Here is a 27,306-nt window from a genome sequence, read left to right on the forward strand (position 1 = left end):
TGCAACAAAGACTCAATGCGCATCCAATGCTCTATCCTTCAATGATTATGATCGTTGTGGTGAGCCGATTCAACGTTGCCAGTGTTTGAATGGATACAAAGGAGATGGTTATAACAATTGTGAAGACGTCGATGAATGCAGAGCCAACTCAACGATATGTCATAAAAATGCAGTGTGTACTAATACTCCTGGAAGATATTTCTGCATGTGTAAAGAGGGATTCAGTGGAGATGGACAGAATGATTGTTCCCAGTCATTCCTCTTCCAATACGATACACACCATCAACTTCCACGAAAGAAGAACTCAAAAATGGAATGGAATTTGAAGAAACCAATGAAAATCTTCGGAGAGAATACAGAAAAATTAACAGTGACATCAACAGGATTGATTGCTGTCAATGAGGTTAACAGATATGGAGGTAGATTAGAAGATATGCAATTGGTTGGAATTGCTCCATTCTTTGGACCAATTGATTTATCGAGAAATGGAGCTGTTAGTGTAGAAGAGGTGGATGATGTGGAAGTTTTGAGAAGGGTGACAAGGACGATTGCTGAGAACTATAATGATCCAAGTTTCGAAGCAAAGAGTGCCCTAGTAGTTACTTTTTCAAATGTGACTGATGGAAGACAGTCGGTGAGTTAAAGGTAAATATTATTTTTTGGAAGATCTAGTTTTTTTTCAGAAAGGCAACACATTCCAAGCTCTTTTAATAGACGGATCTGGTGCTAGAAACGAAAAAATGACATTCGTCGAATTAATGTATCGAGATCTCCCATGGGCAAGTGGAGCAGAAGCTGGAATCCTTTCCTCCGATGCTTCTTCCTCCATCCTTCTACCAGCATCCGGAACTGAGGCTATCGCACAATTAGCTAAGAATAGTAACATCAAACAACCAGGAACCTGGCTTTACCGTATCGATAAACCCCAACTCATGCCATGTGCTCAACCAATTCAAGTTCCTCCCTATTGTGACCATCTTTTGAGTACTGCACCAAGACTCCCTTCAAAACTTCTAGAAGAGAAGAAGGAAGACTTGACACTTCCATCTCCAGGAGCATTCTTAATTGATCAGCCATCAGAGACCATCGTGCCAACTCTGGTTCGAGGGGGTGGTACTGTAACGAGAGGAAGAAATTCGAACAATGTTCTTACTGTAACAAGTGCCCCGATTGCTAATCAACCGAAACGACCAACTACAAAGGCTACGACTAGACCTCGTCCAAACTTCTCCAGTACTCCACATCGTCCGATTGTATCCCTTTCGGATGAAGACTTTGAAGTTGGACCAGATGCTTTCGAAGTCACATTCCCACCATTTGTCACTGTTCAACCAGAACTCTTCCGTCCAAATAAACGAGTCGGTTCTTCTCCAAAGTCTACACAAAGACCCCTTCCAGACTTTTCTATCAAAACAGTAAGTTATTGATTTAAGAATTACAGTATACCGTTACTTTTGAATTTTTCAGCCACTAAAAGAAGAAGTGTCCACATCTACAGAATCCACGACTTCTTCTCGACCAACTACTCTTGCTCCAGCTCATTCTCCAATCGATGAGGATATGTCAGAAAATGAAGAGTCACCATTTGAAGCTGTCAACTTTACTGATGACTTGGAATCTTTGGATAATGCGGTTAGATTTTTTTCTATTTAAATAACTTTTCTATTCATAACTTTTTTAGTTCCGAACAACGAAGAAACGACCAGATCTGACGCCACCACCAAAAGACCTTGTCGGAGATGCTCATGTGGTGGAAACTTCTGAAGATGAAGAGACTACAACTACAACAACTAGTACTACAACAACGTCTACAACAATGGCTCCAACGACAACCACGACAACAATGGCAACTACAGAAGCGAGAAGCACAGAAGTGCCTCCATCGATATTTGTGTTCACGACGACTCAGAAGCCACGACCTTCACAGATGGAGATCACACAACGGAGGATCGTGCAACAACCATCAGTGGTTGTGAACTCACAACTTCCGAAGCAGCGGAATGAGCCAACAGTGAATGTGGGTCACGCAGATGAGCAGTCGTCAAGTGAGTTGTTTTTTAAAGGATCCTTAGATACAACAGCTTAATTTCCAGGAATGGCCATCCTTCTACCAGTGAGCATAATCCTTGCCTGGATGGTAATCCTAGTTTGTATTGGTGCCTACGTTTGTTATAGGCGACGGAATAGCTCTCGAGAATCGTCTCAACTCCGTGCCATGTACGGCGTCTCCTATGGTATCCGTCCGACGGCATACGAGTCAAAGCGAAAGGAATCCACGTATGAGGATCATTTAGAAAGGGCGGCACGACTCGGCGGCCAACCGGCTACTCTTTCCGGTCAACAGGTTGGTTTTTCGTTTATTTTTTGAGGTGTATTCCCTGCTTAACAAAGTGTGTCGTGTGCTCTTCTTCTAATAAGATCTAATCCATTTAAGGCAGGAAAGGTGTCGCAGTACGGAAGTTACTGGAACATTCCACTCTCCAATCATTCACCAGCTCGTCTTTCAACACAAGAACGACAGTCTCCGCCGAGTTTTATTAACAACGGGTATACTAATCAGACGGTGTGTTTTAATGAATAATCTTCTAAAATACATCTGCAACTGGCTTCTTCTCTCTTTTCAGCGGTACGCATATGCAGGGCACTATTAATCGGACTACCATCACAAAACAAGGCGTGTTGTTGTTGTACTTGTGTGTTTCTTTTCTCGATCCATTTAACTAATAATTCTCGCTGTGTTTTTTTCCGGAACGTTTTCAAAATATTTTTCCCGCTCTTTTTTTGCTTTCGCGTCGAGACTAACGCTAGTTACTATAGTTTACGGTTTTTGGCGTTTGCGCGCATTTTAAAAACGTTCCGGAAGAAAACGTCGTGTAAAACCTCAATTTTCATCATGTTGTGACATTCACATCTGCTCATTTTCACCGTTTTCTTTCAAATGCGTGTTCTCTCATCTTTTTCTTTTTTCTCCTCCCTAAAACCTCGTCTCATAAATCTGCGTCAGGATCTACTCTGATCGAAAGCGTTTTCAGAAATCTTCATCGGAATCTACTCTGATCGAATGTGTCAGATTATGAGCCATTCCATTAATAATTCTCTGCAATTCTCTCTTTCTTTTTTAATGTCTTTTCATTTGTTTCGCCTAGAAATTGCCTTTCCTTATTTCACATCTTTCTTTGAACCCCCACCACCTCACCATTTACTTCATTTTTTCTGTATTTAAATTTCTAGCGTTCGCTTACTGACGGGACATAAATACGAACACCACCGAACAACTTTTTCCCCCCTATCATTGTTTCCTGCCTTTTTAAAAACATAATAAAACCGTAATCTTTTACTTGGTGAAAACAGGGAATTTGGGCGAGCAAGAATATGTCAGTTTGATTCAGAAGGGATGTGAGGAGAGGTTACAAAACACCGCAAAAGAGATGACCCGTAATAAAAGGGATGGCAGGCAAATAAATTAAAAAACTGTAAGAAGTGATTGAAAAGTTTGAAGATGTTTCTATTCATGTCTGGCATTCCTGGCGACGTTCCACATGTTATTTCTATCTTTAAAATCAGTATTCATAATATTGTCGACGACATAGTCAACGCGATGAATAAGGGCCCCATTTGTATTGAAGATCAAAGTGAAAATGGCGGCTGAAAAATACAACATAAACTTGTCAGGATTAAAAATCGACAACTTACGGAACTGCCGGAAATGGGACACTAGTTGATCGTTGAGAATCGTCCATTGCTTTTTGTCGAGATCCGTCAGTTTGCAGATCTCAAACAATTTGTCGAAATGAAACTTCTTCTCCTTGAGCATCCCATTGTACTGTTTGTACCTATCAGCCAAAACTTTCATATCTTTGGAAGAGAACACATCATACGGGGCGTATTTGCTCTGAAATAATCAAAATTGAAATCAGTACCTTAAAACTTCTTCACCTGATAATGAAGAGAAGCAAGCATGGGTGTGAATGCCCATTCGCTGAATTTATACGCCGTTGCACCAGTCGATCCTTTTCGTTCTAACAATTTCTCATAGTCAGCACATGCACGATGCATGAACGTCCCATACTCTTCATCTCTTGTTTTCAGGAAGAGTCGGTAGCCATGAATGTGCCACCAGTATTCGATTGGTGTCGTACGAGTTCCTGGATGATTCACAACGTTTCTATCGTAATCACTAAACGTTTCTTTTAAGGAGAACACATCAAGACGAGCGTCTTTAACGAGCTGACGCAAATGCAAAGTGAAGTGTTTTCTCAATTCGTTTCTATTGTCATCCTTTCGACGTCTAAAGTCGTCCATCATATGCTCAAGTTCATCCTCTTCTCTCCTTTCGTTGGCAAAATCATTTTTCAATTTCTTTCTAGCCCGATCTCTCTCCTCTTCGAAACTCAACGTCGAACTTCTTAAATGTGCTTTGTAGCCGATTCGTTGGCTGAATCGTCCTGGTTTTTGAGAATACTCGTGCCAGGGTCCGGCGCAATCGTGATAAGTCGAATCGAATTTTTTCGCAGCACTGTCTTCCTGAGCTGTGGTAGTCAGGAGATATTTCGATGCATGTCTCCCAGAGAACGTGTTGCATACGGTGAGAGCTTCGACATGGGTTGCAGTTGAAGTGTCATCTAGCATGAAGAAAAGAGGCCAATAGAGACCTTCGGAAAGGAAAAACGGGTACACGAAACAACTTCTAAGCTTGTGAAGAGGAATTTTCTGATAGTCTACTTCTTCCCCGGCTGAAAATAATGGCCGATTTTTTCAAAAACAAAACGCAAACTAAACTTACTCAAGGAGATATGATTCGCGATATTTTTTCGAGCAGGTCCCATCAATTCTTTGATTTCAGAAACTAATTTATCAAGAAGTTGGGTGTCTCCTGGAATGTAAACCGGAGTGACCGGTAAAGCCGGGCTCCGCGCAGACGACAAATTAGACGAAGCGGAAGACGAAGCGGATCTTCGAGCATACGAAGGTGGTATGAACAGAGGAATCAGTCTGGTGCCGGGGTAGTCTTGCCATGGAATGTCGATGAATCCCTGATCAGTTCCTCTCGGAATGCTCATTCTTTCAATCTCTCGTTGCGCTGCGTCGGATGGCCACTCATAACGATTATAGTACGCATCTGGAAATCAATATGGTTGGGTAACAATGATACAGTCGGGCGTACCTTTGCGCTTCGACCAATCATTCGGCATTTTGACTCGCAAGCATTGAAAACTGGTGGTATCGATAGGCTCAGGAACTCTGAAAAGAAGTGTGTGTCAAGAAAAGAGAAATGGAATAGAAAAAAATGAAGGTTAGCAATAAATTATAAGTCCGCTACAGTATCTTTAAAGGGAACTATGCATTAAACTTAAAATGAGTCTCGGAACGATTACTGTATTTCGTTGCATTATGGGAACTTGAGATACCCACGTAAATAGTTAGGTTCTTGTAGAAATTATGGGGGAAACCAATATTTCACCACGATACACTTACGGTAATTTCTTCTCTGCAGCCATTCTCTCCTCTTGCTCTCTAGCTTCAATATCGAGTCGTTGTTTTAGCTTTTCGAATTCTTCGGCTACTTCCCGTTGCTTCTTTTCTTCTTCTCGTTTCTTTCTCATCGCTTCTGCAGCCTCCGTTGCTTTTTTGTGCGCTTCAGCCTTTTTAATTCGTTCTTGCCGGAGTTCCTCTTCATGCTGTTCTTGTTCCCTGATCCGTTCAGCTCGCATTCTATCCTTTTCTTCTCTTCGACGTTGATACTCAGCGCGTTCAGCAGCAGCTTGTCTTTCGTGTTCTTCGTTCACCCTTTTTTGATTCTCAAAATGCTCAGCTTCACGCTTCATCGCTGCTTCTTTCCGTTGCTGGCGAAGCAGAATCTCCCTCTCACAGCTTGGATCAATGTTACGAACAACTTTTCGAGTTACCCCTGGAGGTTGATCATCACTGGAACGCTGTTCTTTCCGAACTTTCTTCGGAATCCGAACATCTCCTTCATCAGCCACTACCCTCTTCTCAAAAATCGCTTCGCTCGTACAAGGCTGTTGTTCTTGGATATTAACAGAAATAACTAGATCGTCATCAGGAATCACAACCCGTCTTCGCTGCGATGACTCGTCTATTAGGATGACTGGTTTTGGTCTTTTGCTTGGCCCAATCCTTCTAACAGGCACATTTATTTCAGGAGCCGGTGGCGGACGCCCTTCCGGATCGTCCAAGAAAGCTTGAAGTTCAACAAGTTTATTCTGAATTGCCATATGCTTAGCCATTGCGTGGCTTCCGGGACGGTTGGCATAATTGAAATAATTGAAATATTCGCTATACTTGCCCATGAGATCAATTTTCCTTCTGGAAGAACCATATTGCGTGGATGATAAGCTAAAATAACTCACTCGTCCCGGCTTTTAATTGACTTTGAAAATGGATGAGGAAGCATAGCAAAGTATCCAAATAAATCTTTGATGTCTCTATTCTCCATACGATTCTTGATCTCAGCAGCGCCTGGAATAAATGGTTAAATGTTGTTTTTGTTGTTACTTGAAAACCCACTGAATCTTGGGAGCACTGCTTTCACATTTTCTGCTTTTGTGATTCTCCTCGACGCATTTGAAGCTCTGGCTAGATCGTGCTGGTCCATGAATCTTTCTAGTTCACGACTCTCACTTTCAAAGTCGGCAAAAACTTGAGCATCCCAGTAACAAGCTTCTCGAGGCTCATACAGACGTTCAAAAGGAGTAAGTGGAATGTCTGCTGGTTCGAAACTTCTGCTGGAATCGAAGCTAGTATACGAATCCAAGTCTTCTCTGCAATTATACACTTATTAAATGAAGAGATTAGCTACGAATATGCTTGAAAATGCGATCCTTTTCCTCTTTGTCACTTTCATAGTCTCCGAAGCGAGCATCATCTCTGCACATGAAGGTGCCGGTTGGCAAACTCGAAACAACAGGTACATCCTCATCCAGATGTGTTATTTCCTGAATTCGGTGTCTTTCTTGTCGTGATGATGTAGGTTTCTCTAGTGGGAGAGCTGGAATAAGATGGTCTTAACTTATTCAGAATAGGAATTTTACATTGGATCGGCGAAAGAGAAATGGTCTCGGAATCGTTGAAGAGGTCATCCAGCGAGTCTTCAATGAGCTCTCGTTGGCGTGCCTGAAAGGAAATCCATCATTCGATAGTATTAAAGAAAGTGGGAGCTCATATGATTATATCATAAATACGACGATACCTTTTTAGTTTTCGTCATTGTTCAATTGGCATGGGTCATAGTATCTATAATATTTGAAATTTCGAACAAAACTGGAGCCAATGGAAGCCAATGGAAGAGAGGTATCCAAGCTCTTCAGAACAGAAAGAAAAGTGACCATCAGAAGTTTTGAGGACACTTTACGGTGCACTTTGGGTCAAATGTTTACTTTTGTAAAAAGAGGGAGCGAGGTGAAAGAGTATACCAATGGAAGAGACGCAGCACCTGAAGGAAAAAAAACAACTGTCTACTCTTGGCAGCAGAGGAGAAAAAAGAGGAAAGATACTTTTCAGATTATTCAAAAAGTGCCGAAATAATAGAGAAATTCATAAAATTAAACATAAAAGCTTTACAGTCTACTCATTGGTTTCATTTTTTATCATATCTCCTGAAACAATAATCACATCGTAGCGTTATCAATTGCTGTTTATGGTCCTGCGATAAGTATCACGATAGAACAATACGATAAAAACAACTTAGTTCTGGCGAGAAAAAGAGCCATACTTGAATCTCCCGATATTTCAAATTTTGCAACTTTCGCGCCGAGAACAACGCCCCATTGGGGCCCCAACGTTTGTATGCCTTTGTTCTCGCCGTTTTGCCTATGTATAACTTACGCCTTGATTCACCATAACTTGGTCGATATTTTGATGGTTTTTGTCGCAAAATTTTGTTTCGTCCTTGGTGCAAAATATAAATTCGATTCGAGAGAAACAGCGAATTTTTTGCAACCAATTTTTTTCTTCACTACCGTACTTAAAGGCGCATAGCTTCTAATTTTAAATTGCATCGACACGGAATGTATTTTTTGAAAAAGTATTTTTTATTTTACAAAGAACAGAAATAAGGAAAAGGGAGAATATATTCCAAAATAATGAATCGAACATAATGTTACATAAACAAAGGATTTAGCAGAGGGGTTTAGCAACTAATACTTCAAACACCTGTGAACAGATTTTTTGTTTTTTTTATTCGATAATTAGAGATTAATCGCAAAGATAATCTGCTTTAATAGTTTGCTTGATGGACGAAGTGCCATAATCATGGTTGGGAATCCTGGATTGTAAACCCTACAAGAACACATTGATTCGAAATCTCATAAAATTCCATCCCATAAATATTTTTTTTTTCCCGATCGTTGTCTAAACTTTCCCTTTCTGGTCTGAATGTGATAAGAAAAAATGATGGGGTTTAGTCTGTCCAAGAGTATACATTTCCTTTCAACCAACACAACTTTTTCTTCCTGGTCGATTTATTCAATAGTTTCTCTTTCTCATACATCACAGAAACTAGAAAGTGAACAGACACATAATCTCTCTGACCGTGGTTTTATGCTAATTCTACACAGGAAATCGTTTAGATCTGTCACTTCTGAAACCAAAAATTTTCAGAAAATGTCAGAGGTTGCAGAAGTCGTTCCGAGGATTGTGACGGTTATTTTTAAAGATGTTCCGGAGCCATTCGAAAATGTAAGTATCGTTATTATTTTGGTGCAAAAGATTGAAGCTGTGGAAAATAAAATCTGGTGGCCGCGATCGAAGGTCCCACAACGACAACTCTGTAACCTAAAATTGTTTTTTTTCAGTTCTTTTTTCGATTTCCCTTCGTTTTCAGCCAACTTCTTACTGTCAAAATTTTCAATTTTCCTGCTTGTCAGGGGAAAAATAACAGAACAATCGGCGAAAAGCAGTAAACAACGAGAAAATAAATTCTGCAAAAAATATCGTTAGGATACTGTAGTTCTCGTTGTGGAACCTTCGTCCACGGCCACCGGCATTTCTCTTCCACGGCTGAATATTAGTTTGCCTTTCACCTTTTCGGGTATTACTGTAGTCCACTGTTTTCAGTTAAACATTGTCATAAAGCCTCTTGAAAACTCGAGAAGTTTCTGGTCCGAATGTTATCAAATTCTGGTTACACCGAAATCTAAAAACTATTCAGACAAGGTTATTTCACCGCTTTTTGTGAAGGTTTGTGAAAAATTCTGCTGCTACAAAATCTTTGATTCCAATCCAGATTCCACGTATTTCTGCCGTCAATCTAGCTTGTGACCCAGATAATGCTGAAGAGAATACCAAGATTCTGATAGCTCTCACAGAGGTAAATAAAACTAAAAACCATACTTGTAACGGGCCGGGCCGGGCTTTTTCCGGCATTTCGGAGGCCCGGTCCGGCGGGCCCGTCATTTCACTAGTTTTGAAATTTTCAAAAAACACATAAGGGGGGACACTTATGTGATTTTTTTTCGAGTTTTTTCTATCTTTGTTGATTAGACAGACAAACAATCCAAAAAACGAAAAAAAAAATGGAAAAAATTATATTGAGAGCTCAAAATTTGGCTCAAAAATACAGAATTTTCGACACCGGGCCGGCCCGGAATTTTACAAGTATTCTAAAAACCTATTCCTAAATTTATTTTCAGCGAGAAGTGAAATTCTACAAGGATTTCAACAACGTTGAGTTTCCCGGTTTCCCAATTCCCAGATTCTATTACGGAGAATCTCTAGAAAACGAAGAAATGGCTGGATTAGTGTGTGAAGATTTCTCTGGAATTGGTGCTTCTATTGATTTTGTTCCCGGATTCAACGATAGCCAAACTCTTCAATTGATGAGTGCTCTTGCTCAATTTCATGCAAAAACCATCAAAGATGGGATTCCATTGGAAAAATATAACAATGACTTGTATGATGCGGCTTGGATGCGAATGTTGGTGAGTTTCAAAATTTATGAGCTCTAGGAGTTTCAGTTTTTCAGTACAACGACACTCTGGATTTCGAAACTCTGTGTCCTGAAAAGTTGTCAGGGAGAATCCAAGCTGTCAAGCACGCATTCGATGATGACTCTGTTCAAAACTCGGATAACTTGAAGTTGAAAAGAAATATGCCATTTGTAATTTGCCATAATGATCTGAACACCTCTAATGTTTTGTGGAACAAAACAACTGGAAATGTAATTTTTTCGTATTCCTGCTATTTCCTCAACTCGAAACTTTTAGATTCAAGCATTCATCGACTTCCAACACATCTCAAAAGGCGCTGTAACTTTTGACATCATCAGAATTTTCTGTCTCGGATTGTCAGTGAAAGATAGAAAAGAAAATACGGAGAGGTATCATGAAAACAACTTTCAAAACTCCTTTTTCCAATTTTCAGATACCTCCACAAATACTACGACGTCTTCCAAAACCAGTTCTCTTCTGACTCGATTCCTTTCACCTTTGAACAACTTCTCCAATCCTACTCCGATCATTTTAACTTTGTGAATGCCACGTCACTCTTCAGTTTGTCTTATTATTACAAAATGTACAAGGACACCACATTGGATCCAAAAGATGATCCAAAAGAGAAGGAGGAGAAGGCAGAGGAGATTCTGAGAAGAGCCATTGGAATTTTGGATGATATTCAATCAATTTAGTCGCTAGTTTTAGTTCAATTTGCTCTATATTAAAAACAACTTTAGCAGATTTATAAATTAATTTTTGTATTTTTCTACAAATGTTTGACTTCAGAATAATAAAAGAGAGTTGAATGCTAGTTCAGAATCTAAGTACGTATAAAACACTGTTTAGGTGGTCCAGAATCAAGAAGAGTTTTATTTGATAAAAATTCAAGCAATCTGAAAGGGAGGACAGATAATTTTTCGGAGTTTTTTTTCTACGTAGCACAACTGTTTCTACTCAGCCGCCGTTCAGCCGCCAATCGTTCGTTTAGGATCAGTGAAAAATTTCTGGCCTAAACCAAGCATACAGGGTAAAAAAACGTCTTTTAAAACTTATGCACCCGTTAAAAAATTTGCTTAAAAAGTATCTAAAGCGCTGCAATTTCAGTTTCAGTACCGAAAAATCACTTTTCCAGTGTAAAGTCCGAAATTTCAAATTTGATTTTCACTCCTATGAGGTTTTACGACTTGAAACTTTTTGTATTATACTTAAATTTTGAATTTCATATTTTCACATTTTTCTCAAAAAATATTCCAAGCATGGGAACTTGGGCCCATCCATAGTGTAGGCAAATTTTTAAATTCTCCAAACCTTTCCCAAAAAAAAATTTTTGAGAAAAATATAAAAACATGAAATTCAACATAATTTTAAGTATAATACAAAAAGTTCTCCTGAAACCTCCTGAGAATGAAAATCAAATTTGAAAATTGCCGATTTTACACTCGAAAAGTGATTTTTTCTAGTACTGAAATGTCAGCACTTTAAAGGTTTTTAAGAAAATTTCGATTTTTTTTATAGCCCCTCTTAAAGATAAATAATTCTGGAATCGGAAAAAAAATTATTGATTTCATGGTGTTGAAAATTTGAGAGACTTTTAAAATCAGATTAGTTTTTTTTTTCTAGTTTCCGCATTCTTCTCATCAATATGTATGCTTAAAAATGTGAAAAGTTCAATCATTTACTATCAGGAAGTAAGTATCATCGAAAATTCCAAGAACACAGAGAACAAGTAATCCTGGTAAAATAATCCTTCCTATATTACGAAATCAGTTCAGAAGTTTTCTCTTTTTGTTAATGCTAACACCCAAACATTCATATATAAAACCCGACCCAGTTTGCCCTCCAAGCAAGAAGATTACTCATCAAAACGACACATGTTTTCTCTTCTTTTTCTTTCTAAACCTCTTTCTATCTCTATCTCATTCAGGTACTTTTTTTTCAATGTTTTTTGTCGGAAGTCCGTATGAGTCAATCTAATAATATATTCTTCTCCTTCCCTTATCACCTACACTGCTTACACGTTGTTATCGGGTTGGCCACTATCTGTCCCTCTCTCTCTCTCTCTCTTTCTCTCTCTCCCTGTTTTCGACAGTTTTTGCAACAACGTTTTTTCGGTATGACCACATTGATTTTTCTTTTTCACCCCTTTTTTGAATTATCATCTTTTTTCAGAAGCTGAGGCAAAAATGCCCAACGACTTGCCACTTTTGCCACCGAAGAATCAGCAAAAGCACTTGGATAAATCTATGATCTCATTACCTTCGGACTTTAGGTTTGTGTTCAAAAAAAGTTGTTTGTTTTGAAAACCAATTTAGGCATTTGGCACATGTTAGCCCAATGGGAGCATCAGAAATTGAAAATCTTCGGAGAAGTGACAATATACTCGAAACGGTTAATGAAGGGTAGGTGGAACCAAAAGAAGAAGAATAGGAAGCCAAAATGATATCATTTCCAGAAGTTACTACATGAAACCATCTTCCTCCAATAGTACACTGCGGTCGCAAAAAAAAGAGGTAAAAATCTACAAATCTATGTTGTTTTGTTGAAAAATTCAATACCAAAATCTTGAAATGTTTCGGAGAGTCATAAATTTTTTCCTGGCAATGTTAGGAAACAACTTTTAACTACAAAAATGTAGTTTGTAGTTTTAATTATAAGAAAATTGAAAAAAATTTGAAAAAATTCAATTCTGAATCCGCACGGCTTTATCCAACGAATGATCTACAGGGTGGCGCATAATTACGCGGACTAAAGTTTGTACTAGCACAAAACTTGATTAAGGCGTTGCAGTGGGCTCAAATTTGAAAGGCGCAAAATCGAATAGGGCATCTGTAAATTGGCCAAGTTTCAAATAATTGATCAACTTTGAGCTGAGTTATCGCTTGTCAAAGTTGCTCCATCTCATGAAAGTCAAGAAACATACGCCGTCCATCTTTGGAAAATCATAACGATCCGTAGAATTGAGAAATCGGAGGAATCGTTTTAAAAATTTCAGAAGCTTTGAATCAAACGTAAATATTTCTTCCAATTTTTGTGCTTCCAAGATACTTGTTTCTTTATATATATTTATATATATATTTATATATAACCTTTTTTATCAGTCCGGATAAATGTGCGCCGACCTGTATATCGTTTTTATTCAAATTTTATGAAAACTCAAATCAATTTTCAAAAAGTTGGTACTTTTTTACATCTGTCCAGCTTTCTAAATACTGGCAACATTCAAGTTAGTGTATCGTAAATGTCGAAATTTAGTAATCCTCATAAAATTGCAATGATTCATAAAAAAATTGTTATCAGTTTCTCTCTTCACTTGTGAGTTTAGTAAGGGTCACCATCTACTCTTGAATATGGCACAATTCCAGAGAGTCGGTCTAGATGACGCCTTCCCAACATCTCCGAATTCTGAAGATCATGAAGTGGTGAGAGGATACGAGAATCAACCGACATCCCATCGATACATGAATATCGCCCCACCAAAACTGAGCAAGAAAACTTATAAAGCTCCGCCACCACCAACGCCTCCGTCACAGTGAGTTTTAACCGATTTGTAAGTTTAAAATTTTTATTTTTATATTTTTCAGAGCAAGCAAGCCTAATCTGTTCTTCGAAGATGGATTCGAAGCCAGTCCAGACCCACCAGTGGTTTTCAGATCTATCTCCAAGAGCTCACAAGTCTCAGAGCCCCTTCCATCACCAAAAATCCACACACCTGACAGAATCGAGCCTCCAAAACCGTACTCCATGGTGATCGAAAGACCCGGTGACTTGGGTGGATTTAGTTTCGGATTGGATGATTGTATTCCGGTCATGCAAAACCCATCACCCCTCAAAACATTGTCCCCGTTGCACCGACCATTGGCGATTCCAAGAGCTAAAGTGGAGACTCCGATTCTTTCACCAGGAAGTCCCGATGGAAATTATATGTCAACTGTAAGAAGTACTTCTGCTCAAGGAAAGAAGATTCTAGATGAATTGGATGATTGGTTGGATGATTTGGATGATGATGATAGAGAACAATTATCAACAATCAGTACCGATGAATCTGGATATCCAACTCTTGCACATGAAAAGGATCGGGCGTTTATGAAACATTTAGTGGAAAAATACGAGTTGGGAGTGGAACCAGAAACTGTAAGATTGAGAAAAAAGAAGGGTCCAGCCCCACGTCTTCCCCCTGAAGCTCTATCTTCTCCAACAATCCAGGCTCCTTCTATTCCGACTTTCAATGCATCTCGTCCGGTTAGTATGCCTCCAAATCGTCCACCTCCTTCTTACGATGCTCCAAGTTTCGATGCTCCAGTTTTTGAACCAAAAGGACTCGGGAAGTTGTCCAAACAGAACGCAATGGATCTTCGTTTGAGTGAGGAGTCACCAGTGATGCAAAGATTCTTGTTTGATAAGAAAATCAAATCTGCAACCATGCCTGGATCAATTGAAAGGATGACAGTGTCCTCTGAATTCACTGATGTCTCCACCACGTCTTCTAGATCTGATGCTGTGTCGAGTGTTCTATCTGCTGTCGAGGAGGATCCGATTGAAGTATTGAAGAAGGATAAGGAAGTAGATGAGCAGTTTGTGCCAGTTCCAAAACCAAGAACGAGGAAGACGGTGAGCAGAAATGTCCCTCACACTGTCAAGTTTGAGCTCAATCATCTCAATTCCTATGCAAGATATCAAGAAGTGGTCAGCTGACAAAACATTACTGATAATTTGGTGAACAATTTATCATTAGGCAATTTTTTTGTATCTTCGACAGGAAATGACATATATGGGCTCAAAGTTGACGGTTGGAGAGTATTCCATTGATGTGATGATGACCCCACTAACTTTCAACTTTGAGGCGATTTATTTCGGTTCCTGTGAAAGATATCAAAAAGTGTCCAACAGACAAAATGTTTTTAATATTATGAAGAACATTTTGGCAGTTGACAAAATTTGGATATCATCCACAGGAATTTAGATAATTGAGCTCAAACGTGACGGTGTTCTATTACAGGTTTTACTTTATAGAAATCACAAGGAAACCACCAGACACTAAAAAGTCAACAATCAGTTGTTCTTTTTTGCAGGTCTCAACGGAACCGACACTCGGCGACGAAAGTATTGTTGCAGAAGAGAAAAAAAGAGAAAACGTGATTGGGGAGGAGTTTGAAGTGATCGAGATGACAGAGGCGACGAAAACGGTGTTGGTGGATTCAGAAATAGAAAAAGAAGAGAAGGAGAAGGACAAAGTGCAAAAAGAAGAAGAGGTAACGCTTTAGTTTAGTTTTTGATTCAATCTGTAATTAAAGGGCCTCGTCATGTTTGAGCTGATTTTTCTTGGCTCCTATATGCAAGATATAGAAATTTTGTCAACGCGTAAAATGTTCGTGATATTATGATTAGCAATTTATCAGTTGCCAATTTTTCTGTATCTTTTACAGGAACTGAGATAAATCGAGTCAAAGTTGAGATGTCAGCGCTTGCCTGCTGAGCTACGCGGTCGGCGGCAACCTCCCAACTTTGAGCACATATATCTCGGTTCCTGTGAAAAATATCAAAACTATGTGATCTGACAAAATATTAGTGATACAATTAGCAATATTTTATTAGTTTACATAATTTTGATATCTTTCAAAGGGACCGAGATATATGGGCTCAAAGTTAGGATGTCGGCAGCCGACCGCGAAGCTCAGCAGGCAAGCACTGACTTGCCACTTTTGAGCCAATTTATCTCGGTTCCTGTAAGAGATAAAAAACAGTTTTCCACTAATAAAATGTTGGTGATAAAATGAGCAACATTTTATTAGTTGATAACTTTTTGTTATTTTTTACCGGAACTGAGATAACTTTGGTAAAAGTAGGATCCCAGGAAAATTGCTAATAATAATTTGTGTTGTTCTTTCAAAAAAAACCTTTTGTTTGGTGCTTGGATTGATATATCACGAGATCTAGGACAAACAACTCGTAGCAGCTGATCAGATGAGAGATTTAGAGAGAAAATAAAAATGGGAACAAACATTTGGTAATCTATATACTTTCAGATGCAAAAAGAGCCTATTGTGATTCTTCCACCACCTCCGAAGACCTATTTCGATTCTGACACAGATTCGGATATCAATGAGGACCTAATTGTGACAAGATTCTAATTTTTAATTCCAGAAAATGCTTTCCTTTATTATATTCTAGTCAAAAATGTACATTCCAGTGCCATTCCCACATTCCCCCATTTCTTAATCATTCCATTTTGTTATTTACAGTGAAGTCAAATGAAATAAAAATGTTTTATCATTTGCACAAAAACATGTTAAAATTGTATGTACAGGGGGGATTCATTCGATCATATTCCGATCGGGTGTCAATGCGAAAGTTCGAGAAGCTTCTTAAGATGCTCCTCGGCAGCTTCGAGATCATCGCGAAGGTATCGGAGCTTGGCTGGAGTCACGAACTCCTCGTTGTAGACGTTTTTCTGAAAGAAAAAAGAAGCAATTCAAAAAGTTAGAAGAACACTTTCTGGATTCTCTTACCAAGGCAAGTTGACTGCGGATGACTTGGAATCGAGCCAATTCGAGATCACATTCGAATTTCGTTTGGTCGTCACAGTTTGGCGCGTCGTGGAGACGAATCAGATCGTACTCCTGGCGACCAATCTTGGCAAGACGGGTGGCTTCGTCGCACATATTTTCAGATGAGGTAGGGAGAAAGGGTTCTGTAAAAAATGAAACTGTATTCGAATTCGAACAAAACGAAAAGAAAAAGGAAATAGAGTGACCCGGACTGAAGAAGATCTCTCGGAGAAGATAACATCTTCCATACGTACGGATGGACCTGTCCGGAGAAGAAAAAAGAAGAAGAATTAGAGGAAAAAGGGAAGAAGGATGGCAGAAGAAGCATAACATTGTTGTCTTCGTTGACTGAAACGAATGGATGGTGGACAATGAACAGTGGGTGATCGAGAAAAAAAATACGTGAGAAGGTAGGAGGGGACAGGGGCGGAGTTTAGACGACACAAACTGTAGAACAACAACCCGGGGAAACAGTGTGGGAGAGGAAGAGACGCAGAGAACCACGAGGTGACAGAGATAAGACAGATGGAAAGGATTGAAGGGGAGAGATGAGATTCACAGAGAGAAACAGACAGATGGGAAAGAGTAGTTGATGGGGGAAAAAGTACTTTGTGTGCTTTTTGATTTTGGGGTGGTTGGTTAAAAGAAGAAATCACATTGAATATATATGGGAAAAAGGAAACATCAAGGAACGATCAGACATCGATCTGTATCGTGATCAAAGAACTATTATAGTGCTATCTTATCGTTTGTCAGAAATTTCAACAATAGGAGTACTGTAGTGGATTTCTCAGTTGTTTAAGACCAATTCCTTGTGAAACAATATCTTATCTAGGTACCGAAACAGAATGAAGAAAAAATCAAAGAGACCTTCTACACTCTCGAGGAGACAGATTACCCAGACGACGTTCAGCAACACTGCGAATGCATGGAGTGTGCACACTGTGTCTGTAGGGGGACACATCTGATCGATCGTCTGGAGCGAAACGTGGGGGGGGGGGGGCTTATTGTTCTGGTATTATTCTTGTGCAAAAAAATTGGAGTTGTGGCCGAATTTTCACACAAGTTAGGCCACCGTATTTCAAGGAGAATTTTCGAAAACACAGCCGGCAAACGAGTGCTACCGTAACCCAACAATAAATATTTTCGCAAAATAAATTGACTTAGTTATAATCCCAAAAACCAAAAATGAAAATTTTCGATAGTGAAAAATGACTGAAAACGCACGAAAATCTATTTCTAGGTTACTGTATTCATAGTTGTGGGACCATGTGTCTTAACCGAAAGATTTTTCGCACGGTGTCTTAACCGAAAGATTTTTTGAAATAATTTTTACCGCGCTTTTTTCGATGAGCGTAGTATTACGGTTATTCGCGTTAGATCGCATTTACAAGACACGACCGCTTTGAATTTACCGTAAAACCTGTATTAGAACGGCCGGCCCTTCTATTGTTCCAGGGTACCTCCGGAGGGTCCTTACAGGCCATTTTTCCGAAAATTTTTATTCAAAAATTAGGCGAATTTTCATTCAAAATGCATAAGTTTGAAAAAGTTTAAAAAGTGTTTGAGCAAATTAATTATGTTGCAACACATTTCTGTGAAACTTCGGATTTTCCAGAATGTTTTTCACCGAAAACATACGGGAATTTTCAATTTAAAACAAAAAATATGAAAAGGGCACTTCTAATACAGGTTTTACGGTAATCACCGACTGATATTCACGCTAAAAGTTCTCAGAAGGCAACAAATCACTTTCACACCATCCTACTGTATTCGAAACCAGTTTTACACACCCTGATCTCGTTTTCATTCTGTAAACAATTTCAAATCGAGATCATCGATCACTTTCCTTTAACTATTTTCATAGAAAAAGGTCCATTTTTAGAATGGCCTCGTGGTAAACCAAACTATAGGTAAACAGTTAAAAGAAAGATGGTAATCTAGGAGTAAAATTAAACTACAGACTCTATTCTTTGTTTGAGAATAGAATTCAAATTGTTGTTGTGTGACTTTCTGCACGTTGCGTTTGATTCCAGATTGTAGCTGACAATCGGTCGATCATCAAACTACGGTTGCTCCTGTTCCTCTCTTATCTTTCCCGGTAATCACATGGTTCTCATGTTTTGTCCTATAATCTATGTTCGTTTGGCTCCCTTCCCACAACGTCACCCCAATTATTCAGACAGGAACGATTTTCGACCAATGTTTTGTGTTTTCATCATAATTACTTTGCACCTGAACGGGAACCAGACACACAAAAATGACTTCAATTTTAAACAAACGATGTAGGTAACAAGGAATAACAACGGAATTATTCAATTATATCACGCGGAAGTTTTGTTGAGTGGTACTCGAATGTTTCCCAGACGAATGAGTTCAGCACCGTACTTCTCGTATAGCTCTCCGCCTTTTTGGAAGTCTTTGCCCGCTTCACGCATCGTTAACGCTATTCTTCGACCTCTGATGTGATGAGCCAGTACACCATGCTTCCATTCGTATCTGCATTCGTCAGCCATACAGATTAACGAACGATGCGGCATGTAAACGTAACAAAGGGATTCCTTTGAGTCGTTGGATAGTGTCATAACCGATCCGTTGATCAGATTTATACTGGAAAAACAAGAATTTTTGGAAACACAGGGGATTCAACGTACCTTATCAGTCGGTTACCCCAAATCCACATATCATCCTGATGCATTTCAATCGCACTTTTCTTCACTTCCTCGTATTCCAAATTGCACATTTCGAATGGCTGATAGTTGCCCAACTTCGTCACATCATATTCGCTCATCTTATTTAGCAACATATCAGCGTATTCTGGCATTCCGATGAACGAATCCGTTTTCACCTTTTTGTGCTTGAAGTTCACTTTTGGTCCGTAGTCCTGAACTTTCAGAAAAACGATATTGGATGTTTCAAAATTTTTTCTTACTTGCTTTCTTCTGCCACTTTGTGATTGAACCCATTCAACTGTGTCTATCATTTCTAGAACGTCGGATTCCTCAGCCTCTGTTAAGAAATCGTGGATCAGAGTTAGCCCGTCGATTTGGATTGCATTTTCAGCAGATGTTGAGTGACATGCATCGGTTTCTGAAATAAAAAAACATTACAAAATAACTTTTCCAGAAGCTAATACCATCAATGATTTCTTGAAGTGATGATTTCGAATTCAGGTTATCAGTAGGGATGGCGAGCTGACGAGCGCGATCGTACACGAAAACCTAAATTCACTGATTCATTTCTTTCGAACATATTTTCAAAAAATACCTTATAATTGGTGTGCTTATCTTCTTCCACTCGTAACTTTTTGACTCTTTCTGTTGTTTCACACAATGCACAGAAGCGAGCTCCCTTGCAGCCACATTCTTGTGCGGATGAACCCATTTTGAGCGGAGATATCTGAAAATTGACGTTGCAGTCGACTGGACAAACTTTGAAATTGGGGAATCAAAAAAAAAACGGAAAAAAGTAGATTGCGCAAAATTTCAGCACTTTCAATGGAAAGGAAATTAAAAAAACTTTTTCGCAGAGGCATGCGGCGCTATTGCGAAAAGGCTTGCCGCAGGTTGCATTTTATAGCCACGCCCACTTTCTGTTTTTTCAACTGAAAACTGAATTTGATAGCATCTATAGAATATGTTTTTCATCAAAAAACCGAACTTAATTGCGAAAGTAGCTCGAACGAGGCAAAAATCTGAAATATTACGTTTTTGCCGCACTTTTTCGTAGATCAAAAAAGCTACGCCTTTCAAATTTTCAGATCCCACTTTTTTTAATTCGACAATATGTATTAATTGAGATTTATATTTTAGAAGTTGTGCTAATTCAATTTCAAAAAAGTTCAGCCCAACTGTTGTTATGGCCGAACAAAGTTTTAAAGTGCACAAAGCTTTTTTTGATCATTGATGTATCTTTCTCATCCTATAAAAACTGACACTTTTCGCTATTCGTTATTATTATTATTTTCTATTTCCGATAGACCTAATTTTCAGAGACATGGGAAGTTCCGTCCGAAACTTGCCCGCACTCTTGCGCGGACTCAATGCCAAGGTTTATTGTTTGAACACTAACCTCTTAATTAAGATTTTTAACGGCCAAAAATGTATTTTTCCAGGAACTCTGTCAAAAGATGTCCTTCTCGATGAGTTCAACGGTTCGGTCAGAAATTCTGGTCGATTGTCATGGATCGAAGAAAGTAGTGACACTCAATAGACCAAAGGCTTTGAACGCTCTCAACTTGAGTATGGTTCGCGAGTTCTACCCGAAACTTCAGGAATGGAATTCATCTTCTGACGTGGATCTAGTGATTCTGAAAGGATCTGGAGAGAAAGCCTTCTGTGCTGGTGGAGATGTTCTAGCTGTCGTCCGCTCTTTCAAAGATGCCGAAAATGGAAAAGACTGCACGATGCATAAAGACTTCTTCCGAGAGGAGTACATTTTGAATCATCTTATCGGTACTTTTAACAAGCAGTATGTTTGCTTGATTGATGGAATTGTCATGGGAGGAGTGAGTATTTCTCATACTGTCCAAATCATAATTGAAAAGTTTTTAGGGATGTGGTCTTTCTGTCAACGGAAGATTCCGTGTCGCCACCGAGAAAACTATGCTTGCCATGCCAGAAACCGCTCTCGGCCTGTTCCCTGATGTCGGTGGATCCTATTTCCTCTCCCGGCTCAAAGGAAACCTCGGAATGTACTTGGCTCTCACTGGTTATCGACTTCTCGGGGCTGACGCCTTCCATGCCGGACTTGCTACCCATTTCGTCGAATCCGCACAACTTGCAAAGTTGGAGAAAGAACTTGTCAGTATGAAAGACGTGAATGAGAATTCTGTGGATGAAGTCATACGTTCATTCGAGCCCAAGAAAATTCCAGAGTTCAGCCTTTCCAAAAATCTATCTCAAATCAGAGACGCATTCGGAGCCCGAAGTGTCGAAGACATTTTATCCAGTCTCGAGAAAGATGGGAGTGAATGGGCGAAAAAACAAACCGCCCTCCTCGGAAAGATGAGTCCAACGTCTCTCAAGGTTACTCATCGCCAAATCACAGAGGGAAGCAAGATGAACTACGCCAAAATCTTCACTATGGAGTATCGTCTGACTCAAAGATTCCTCGCTGACAAGGACTTCCATGAGGGTTGCAGAGCAAGTGAGTAATATCTCTCAAAGCACTGGAAATATTTTTGATTTCAGTTCTCATCGACAAAGACCGCAATCCAAAGTGGAACCCAGCAACATTGGCAGATGTCAAAGAGTCTGTAATCGACCACTACTTCTCGCCATTGCCAAACAACACTGATCTGAAGCTTTAAAGCATATAATAGAAAAATAGAGATTATAATAGGAACCAATGTATTTATTAATTTTAGTTATGATTGATGCTTCCGGGTGTGCTATAAACTGTGCCTTTTCTTTTATCATTCACCGTGTGAATAGTCTTTTTGCTCATAAAGTTTTCTTTTTTTTTGCTATGAGTTCTTTTTCGATTCTCTGTCTTTGTTCTGCTAAATATCGTCTTTGATTGTTGGCTTTCAGAATTTTCTCAATTTATCACTTTCAGATGGCTTCCGGCCAAGCAAATGGCCGATCTCGAAACAAATCAGAAAGTGGTAAAGAACAGAAATGTCTTCCGTTAAAGGATAAATGGCTTTTGGTTCCTGCTTTCCTGAAGGTTCGAGGTCTTGTAAAGCAGCATTTGGTCAGTTTCGATCACTTTGTCAATGTGGAAATTCGAAATATCATGCTGTCAAACCAAAAGATCACTTCGGATGCGAATCCAAATTTCCATCTGACATATCTGGATATCCGAGTAGGGAAGCCAAGCAGTGAAGAAGGACTCAACATGACACATGACAAAATCACTCCTAAGAATGCCGTCTTCGCGATATGACCTATTCTGCTCCCATCTCAGTTGACATTGAATATACTCGTGGACATCAACGAGTGTACAAGAAGGATCTCGTCATTGGTCGAATGCCAATCATGCTTCGATCGAGCAAATGTATTTTGCGAGATCTCGCAGAAGAAGAGCTAGCACGAGTTCAAGAATGTCCACATGATCCAGGAGGTTATTTCGTCGTAAAAGGAAGTGAGAAAGTGATCCTGATCCAAGAACAATTGTCGAAGAATCGTATCATGGTTGGAAGGAACTCGAGTAAGGAATTGCAGTGTGAAGTGTTGTCATCCACTTCCGAAAGGAAAAGTAAAACATATGTTACTGTGAAGAAAGGAAAATACTCTGTTCGTCACAATCAACTCACCGATGATGTCCCAGTTTCGATTATTTTCAAGGTAACCATTTTTAATTTATTGCATTTACAAGCTGATGTGCCTTCGGCGCCATTCAATCTGGTTTTTTACTGGTTCGTCGCTCCGTTCTTCATTTTTCTTAGAGGGTCACATAAACCTATATTTATTTTTCAAACTTTTCAAAAGCGGACAGACAGACGCATGTAGCGTTTTATGTATAAGGAAGATTAAAGTTAAAGTTTTTCAGGCCATGGGCGTCGAGTCTGATTTCGACATTGTCAGCACGATTGGACACGAAGAGAAGTACGTTTCTGCGTTCGCTCAAACTCTCGAAGAATGCATCAACGCAGGAGTGTACACTCAACAACAAGCTCTGGCTTATGTCACATCCAAAGTTAAGGCACGCAAATTCACACCATTCGGATCACTACCAGGAACTTCTGTAAGCGTTTTGACTGCGCCGAAGGAACACGAAGCTGTTGATTTCCTGTCCAACTCGATGATCACGCATATCGCTTGTCCAGATGGAAATTTCAAAATGAAGGCGATTTATTTGGGTCAGATGACAAGGCGATTGATTCAGACCGAAATGGGAGAGAATGAACTTGATGATAGGGATTTCTATGGAAACAAACGTCTTGAATTGGCAGGATCTCTGTTGGCACTTCTCTTTGAAGACGTCTTCAAACGATTCAATTCTGAATTGAAGAGAATAGCGGACAATGCGCTCATGAAGACAATGGCTGCGCCGTTGGATATAGTAAAGCATATGCGTCAAGATATGATCACTAATACCATAGTCAATGCAATGTCGACAGGAAATTGGATCATCAAAAGATTCCGTATGGAACGTCTTGGTGTCACACAGGTTCTTAGTCGTCTATCTTATATCTCGGCGCTTGGAATGATGACCAGAATCAATTCTACATTCGAAAAGACTCGCAAAGTTTCCGGCCCTCGTTCCCTACAACCATCCCAGTGGGGAATGTTGTGTCCCAGTGACACTCCTGAAGGAGAAGCTTGCGGTCTCGTCAAAAATCTTGCCCTTATCAGTCACATCACCACCGATTCGGATGAGAAGCCAGTGCTTCGGCTGTTGTTGAACTCGGGAGTTGAAGATTTGCATAATGTTCATTTCTCTCATGTCAACAAACCGTAAGTAAAGTGAATATTACTATTATTGCTCATAATTATGTTTCAGAGAGAACACATTGATCTTCTTAAACGGAGTTCTCATTGGAACAGCTGTCGATCCGGAACGAGTTGTGAAAGCGGTCAGAGATTTGAGAAGGTAAAAACATCTAAAATTCCCTGCCATCATTACAAAAATGTATTTCAGAAGTGGTCTACTCTCTGAGTTCGTTTCTGTTTCCCGTTCTATGACCAATCGTTCCGTGTTCATCTCCTCTGATGGTGGTCGCCTGTGCCGTCCTTATATAATTGTCCGACATGGAAAACCAATGCTTACGGAGACACATGTTCAAGAGTTGAAAGAGGGAAAACGGATTTTCGAAGATTTTGTAGATGATGGAATCGTTGAATATCTGGATGTAAATGAGATGAACGATGCTCTAATCGCTGTTTATGAAAACGAAATCGGAGCCGAGACGACACATTTGGAAATTGAACCATTCACACTTTTGGGAGTTTGCGCAGGTCTAATTCCATATCCTCACCATAACCAGTCTCCTCGTAACACGTATCAATGTGCTATGGGTAAGCAAGCGATGGGAACTATTGCGTACAATCAACAGAAGAGAATCGACTCCATCATGTACTTGTTATGCTATCCACAGAGACCACTTGTCAAGTCGAAGGTTAGCTTAATTATCGAAATATTTTTTTCAAACTAAGATTTTCAGACAATTGAGTTGACCAACTTCGAGAAACTTCCTGCTGGTGCGAACGGGATTATTGCTGTCATGTCATACAGTGGATACGATATTGAAGACGCTCTGGTTCTTAACAAAGCTTCTTTGGATCGTGGATATGGTCGTTGTCTGGTGTATAAACATGTAAAAGGAACTGCCAAGAAGTACCCGAATCAGACTTACGATCGTCTTCTGGGCCCCGCTGTTGATTCAGTAACCTTGAAACCGATTTTCAAGCATAAAAACTTGGATCAAGAAGGTATCGTTTTCACTGGAGCACGTATTCTTCCGAAGCAAACGATCATCAACAAATATATGCCAGTAGTCAGCGCAGAGAGTGGATCTGCTGCTTCTGCTAATACTATTGGAATTGCTGGACGCGATGTGGCTTACAAAGACGTTTCTATCACCTACAAGACTCCAACTCCGTCGTATGCTGAGCGCGTTTTGCTCACTTACAATGAAGACGAAGCTCATCTTTTCAAAGTGCTGCTGAGACAGACTCGAAGACCGGAGCTTGGAGACAAGTTCTCATCTAGACATGGCCAGAAAGGAGTTTGTGGACTGATTGCTCAACAAGAAGATATGCCGTTCAATGACCTTGGAATGGTTCCTGATATGATTATGAATCCTCATGGATATCCTTCTCGAATGACAGTGGGTAAACTGATGGAGTTGCTGTCTGGAAAAGCAGGAGTGATGAATGGAACCTATCACTATGGAACCGCGTTCGGAGGAGATCAAGTAAAGGATGTATGCGAAGAGCTGGCCGCTAGAGGATACAATTATATGGGAAAGGATATGTTGACTAGTGGAATCACAGGTCAACCACTCTCTGCGTATATTTATTTCGGACCCATCTACTACCAAAAGTTGAAGCATATGGTGTTGGATAAAATGCACGCTCGTGCTAGAGGTCCTAGGTATGTTATTGTGACTGTATGTTCTTCTGAAAGTTTGAATTTCCAGAGCCGCTCTCACTCGTCAACCAACTGAAGGAAGATCCAGAGAAGGAGGTCTGCGTCTTGGAGAAATGGAAAGAGATTGCCTCATTGCCTACGGAGCATCGATGCTGCTGATCGAACGACTTATGGTGTCGTCCGATGAGTTCAAGGTACTATTCCGATCTTTCGTCCCTCTTATCCCCATTGAGGTTTTTTTTGTTCGTCGCTGTTTCCAATGTGCGCAATTTTTGCTCACTCATCATTACACTAGGTCGCCCTCGCCGCAAGCGTAACACTCAAGTGGATTTTTGAAAAGAGGAGCGAAACTGTTGCGAGGGCTTCTCCCACCGCGCGAGAGACTGTGCCGAGGTTGTTACTGCGTGGGTAGACTTTGCTCGTCCTCTCCCTTTTCCAGGAATCCCTTATCTGCGGTTGGCAAATCTAGCACTTTATGATAACAGCTGAAACTGTATAGTTACTATGTTAGAGTCCGCAGTCCGCGTACTTCATGGTGGAGAGTCGAAAAGTGGAACCTAATAAACATTCATCTGAGGTTCCAATCTCACACTGCGGTGCCAGTGTTATCACTACTTGACCCTTCTATCTATCGAGCCATTTATCTGATGCAGCAAGTCTCTTTGCTTCATTTTCATCATCATCCTTTCCTTCTTCTACTTTTTTGCCCCACAAAATAGTCAACGGAAGAAAAATAGGGAAGAGAAGAGATTGCCGGTGCATGCGAGAGAGTAGTGCTGAGGTAGAAGATACACGAGACAGCTAGCTGATCTCTTCTTGATTGCCATTTCGCCAGTGTATATCCCCCAACGACTAGTCAGTCTGCGTCTCTTCCGATCACTCTTTCTTCCTGGATCCTTTCGAGTAAAATCTTTGGCAGAGAAAGACGAAGAAGAAGAAAAACTGAGGAGGAAGAAGAAGAAGAGGAGCAGTAGCAGCATCAGTGGGTGCTCTGCGCTTTTTGTGCTCCCAGGAGTGGAATGCCGAGAAAATGTGCGATTGAAGTGGCACGCGGTGGGGAGAGAGGGAGAAATGGATGTGCTAAAAATTGGGAGGGTACAAATATCCGAGTAAGATCGGGAAAAAATAATAGTAGAGAAACAGAGAGAACTCGACACGCGTTTACAACGAATTAATCGGGTTCGTCGAGAGAGAAAAATGAACTGAACTTCTGGGAACAAATAGGTCACAACAAAAAGATATCCTAAATGGGAAAATGACAATTATGATTCTTCCAGGTTGATGTCTGTACTGGTTGTGGAGTGATTGGATCCAAAGGATGGTGTCAAAAGTGTCGTTCCAGCAAGTCCATGGCCAATATCAAGATTCCATATGCCTGCAAACTACTCTTCCAGGAGCTCCAATCTATGAATATCGTACCACGTCTCGATTTGGCCAGATACACCGAGTAGAACTTCATTTCGTTATTGTAATTGTTTTTTTTTGTTTTTGTTGATCCCCCATTGTTAAACATTTTCAAATTGTTCTGTCCCTTTCCTTTCCCCCTAATATTCATATATACTCGCTTCGATTCCAGACTTCTGGAACTTTTGTTGTTTCCTAATCTTGACCCATCTTTTAGTCATTTTTCATAAACTTTCTGAAAACCAGATCTTTCCCTTGCAACTCTCAAAAAAAACGAAACAGTTACTCTTCCACAAAAAACCTCTATGCTTCCCACTCTGCCGTCTCATTGAGCCTACCGCATCTCTCACCTGCTCTCTCTTCGAATC

The 27,306-nt window shown here is 39.9% G+C and overlaps 9 protein-coding genes across 9 annotated transcripts; 5 read left to right on the top strand and 4 right to left on the bottom strand.

The window, feature by feature from the left end:
• Positions 1-205: 205 nt before the first annotated feature.
• On the top strand, positions 206-2,651 carry CBG24038 (the record flags this gene model as incomplete). Its single annotated transcript, XM_045241026.1, has 7 exons — positions 206-634; positions 684-1,415; positions 1,468-1,638; positions 1,682-2,045; positions 2,094-2,350; positions 2,435-2,563; positions 2,625-2,651. The coding sequence occupies 7 exons, from the start codon at positions 206-208 to the stop codon at positions 2,649-2,651; spliced, it is 2,109 nt and encodes a 702-aa protein (XP_045100942.1).
• Positions 2,652-3,000: 349 nt separating this feature from the next.
• On the bottom strand, positions 3,001-3,042 carry CBG26116 (the record flags this gene model as incomplete). The annotated part of the gene is made up of 1 exon (XM_045241027.1): positions 3,001-3,042. One exon carries the CDS (start codon positions 3,040-3,042, stop codon positions 3,001-3,003), a length of 42 nt encoding a protein of 13 aa, XP_045100672.1.
• Positions 3,043-3,505: 463 nt separating this feature from the next.
• CBG24039 lies at positions 3,506-7,228 on the bottom strand (the record flags this gene model as incomplete). The annotated part of the gene is made up of 9 exons (XM_045241028.1): positions 3,506-3,892; positions 3,937-4,733; positions 4,784-5,119; positions 5,165-5,241; positions 5,476-6,327; positions 6,372-6,480; positions 6,529-6,782; positions 7,031-7,134; positions 7,211-7,228. The coding sequence occupies 9 exons, from the start codon at positions 7,226-7,228 to the stop codon at positions 3,506-3,508; spliced, it is 2,934 nt and encodes a 977-aa protein (XP_045091238.1).
• A 1,394-nt stretch (positions 7,229-8,622) lies between these two features.
• CBG24040 lies at positions 8,623-10,642 on the top strand (the record flags this gene model as incomplete). The annotated part of the gene is made up of 7 exons (XM_002646971.1): positions 8,623-8,697; positions 9,076-9,198; positions 9,245-9,328; positions 9,651-9,938; positions 9,983-10,177; positions 10,224-10,336; positions 10,381-10,642. The coding sequence occupies 7 exons, from the start codon at positions 8,623-8,625 to the stop codon at positions 10,640-10,642; spliced, it is 1,140 nt and encodes a 379-aa protein (XP_002647017.1).
• A 1,491-nt stretch (positions 10,643-12,133) lies between these two features.
• Positions 12,134-16,078, top strand: CBG24041 (the record flags this gene model as incomplete). Its single annotated transcript, XM_045241029.1, has 7 exons — positions 12,134-12,219; positions 12,263-12,349; positions 12,403-12,460; positions 13,313-13,479; positions 13,532-14,558; positions 15,020-15,133; positions 15,974-16,078. The coding sequence occupies 7 exons, from the start codon at positions 12,134-12,136 to the stop codon at positions 16,076-16,078; spliced, it is 1,644 nt and encodes a 547-aa protein (XP_045091239.1).
• Positions 16,079-16,287: 209 nt separating this feature from the next.
• Positions 16,288-16,609, bottom strand: CBG24042 (the record flags this gene model as incomplete). The annotated part of the gene is made up of 2 exons (XM_002646973.1): positions 16,288-16,398; positions 16,457-16,609. The coding sequence occupies 2 exons, from the start codon at positions 16,607-16,609 to the stop codon at positions 16,288-16,290; spliced, it is 264 nt and encodes an 87-aa protein (XP_002647019.1).
• Positions 16,610-18,819: 2,210 nt separating this feature from the next.
• Positions 18,820-19,879, bottom strand: CBG24043 (the record flags this gene model as incomplete). Its single annotated transcript, XM_002646974.1, has 5 exons — positions 18,820-19,105; positions 19,150-19,379; positions 19,428-19,585; positions 19,632-19,716; positions 19,763-19,879. The coding sequence occupies 5 exons, from the start codon at positions 19,877-19,879 to the stop codon at positions 18,820-18,822; spliced, it is 876 nt and encodes a 291-aa protein (XP_002647020.1).
• Positions 19,880-20,491: 612 nt separating this feature from the next.
• Positions 20,492-21,806, top strand: CBG24044 (the record flags this gene model as incomplete). The annotated part of the gene is made up of 4 exons (XM_002646975.1): positions 20,492-20,545; positions 20,610-21,002; positions 21,049-21,643; positions 21,688-21,806. 4 exons carry the CDS (start codon positions 20,492-20,494, stop codon positions 21,804-21,806), a joined length of 1,161 nt encoding a protein of 386 aa, XP_002647021.1.
• A 248-nt stretch (positions 21,807-22,054) lies between these two features.
• Positions 22,055-26,985, top strand: CBG24045 (the record flags this gene model as incomplete). Its single annotated transcript, XM_045241030.1, has 8 exons — positions 22,055-22,319; positions 22,364-22,785; positions 22,991-23,898; positions 23,945-24,034; positions 24,083-24,560; positions 24,606-25,537; positions 25,584-25,797; positions 26,812-26,985. 8 exons carry the CDS (start codon positions 22,055-22,057, stop codon positions 26,983-26,985), a joined length of 3,483 nt encoding a protein of 1,160 aa, XP_045091240.1.
• Between the last annotated feature and the right edge of the window lie 321 nt (positions 26,986-27,306).

Source organism: Caenorhabditis briggsae, assembly GCF_000004555.2.
Source record: "Caenorhabditis briggsae AF16 supercontig from assembly CB4, cb25.NA_084, whole genome shotgun sequence".
Lineage (NCBI taxonomy): Eukaryota > Metazoa > Nematoda > Chromadorea > Rhabditida > Rhabditidae > Caenorhabditis > Caenorhabditis briggsae.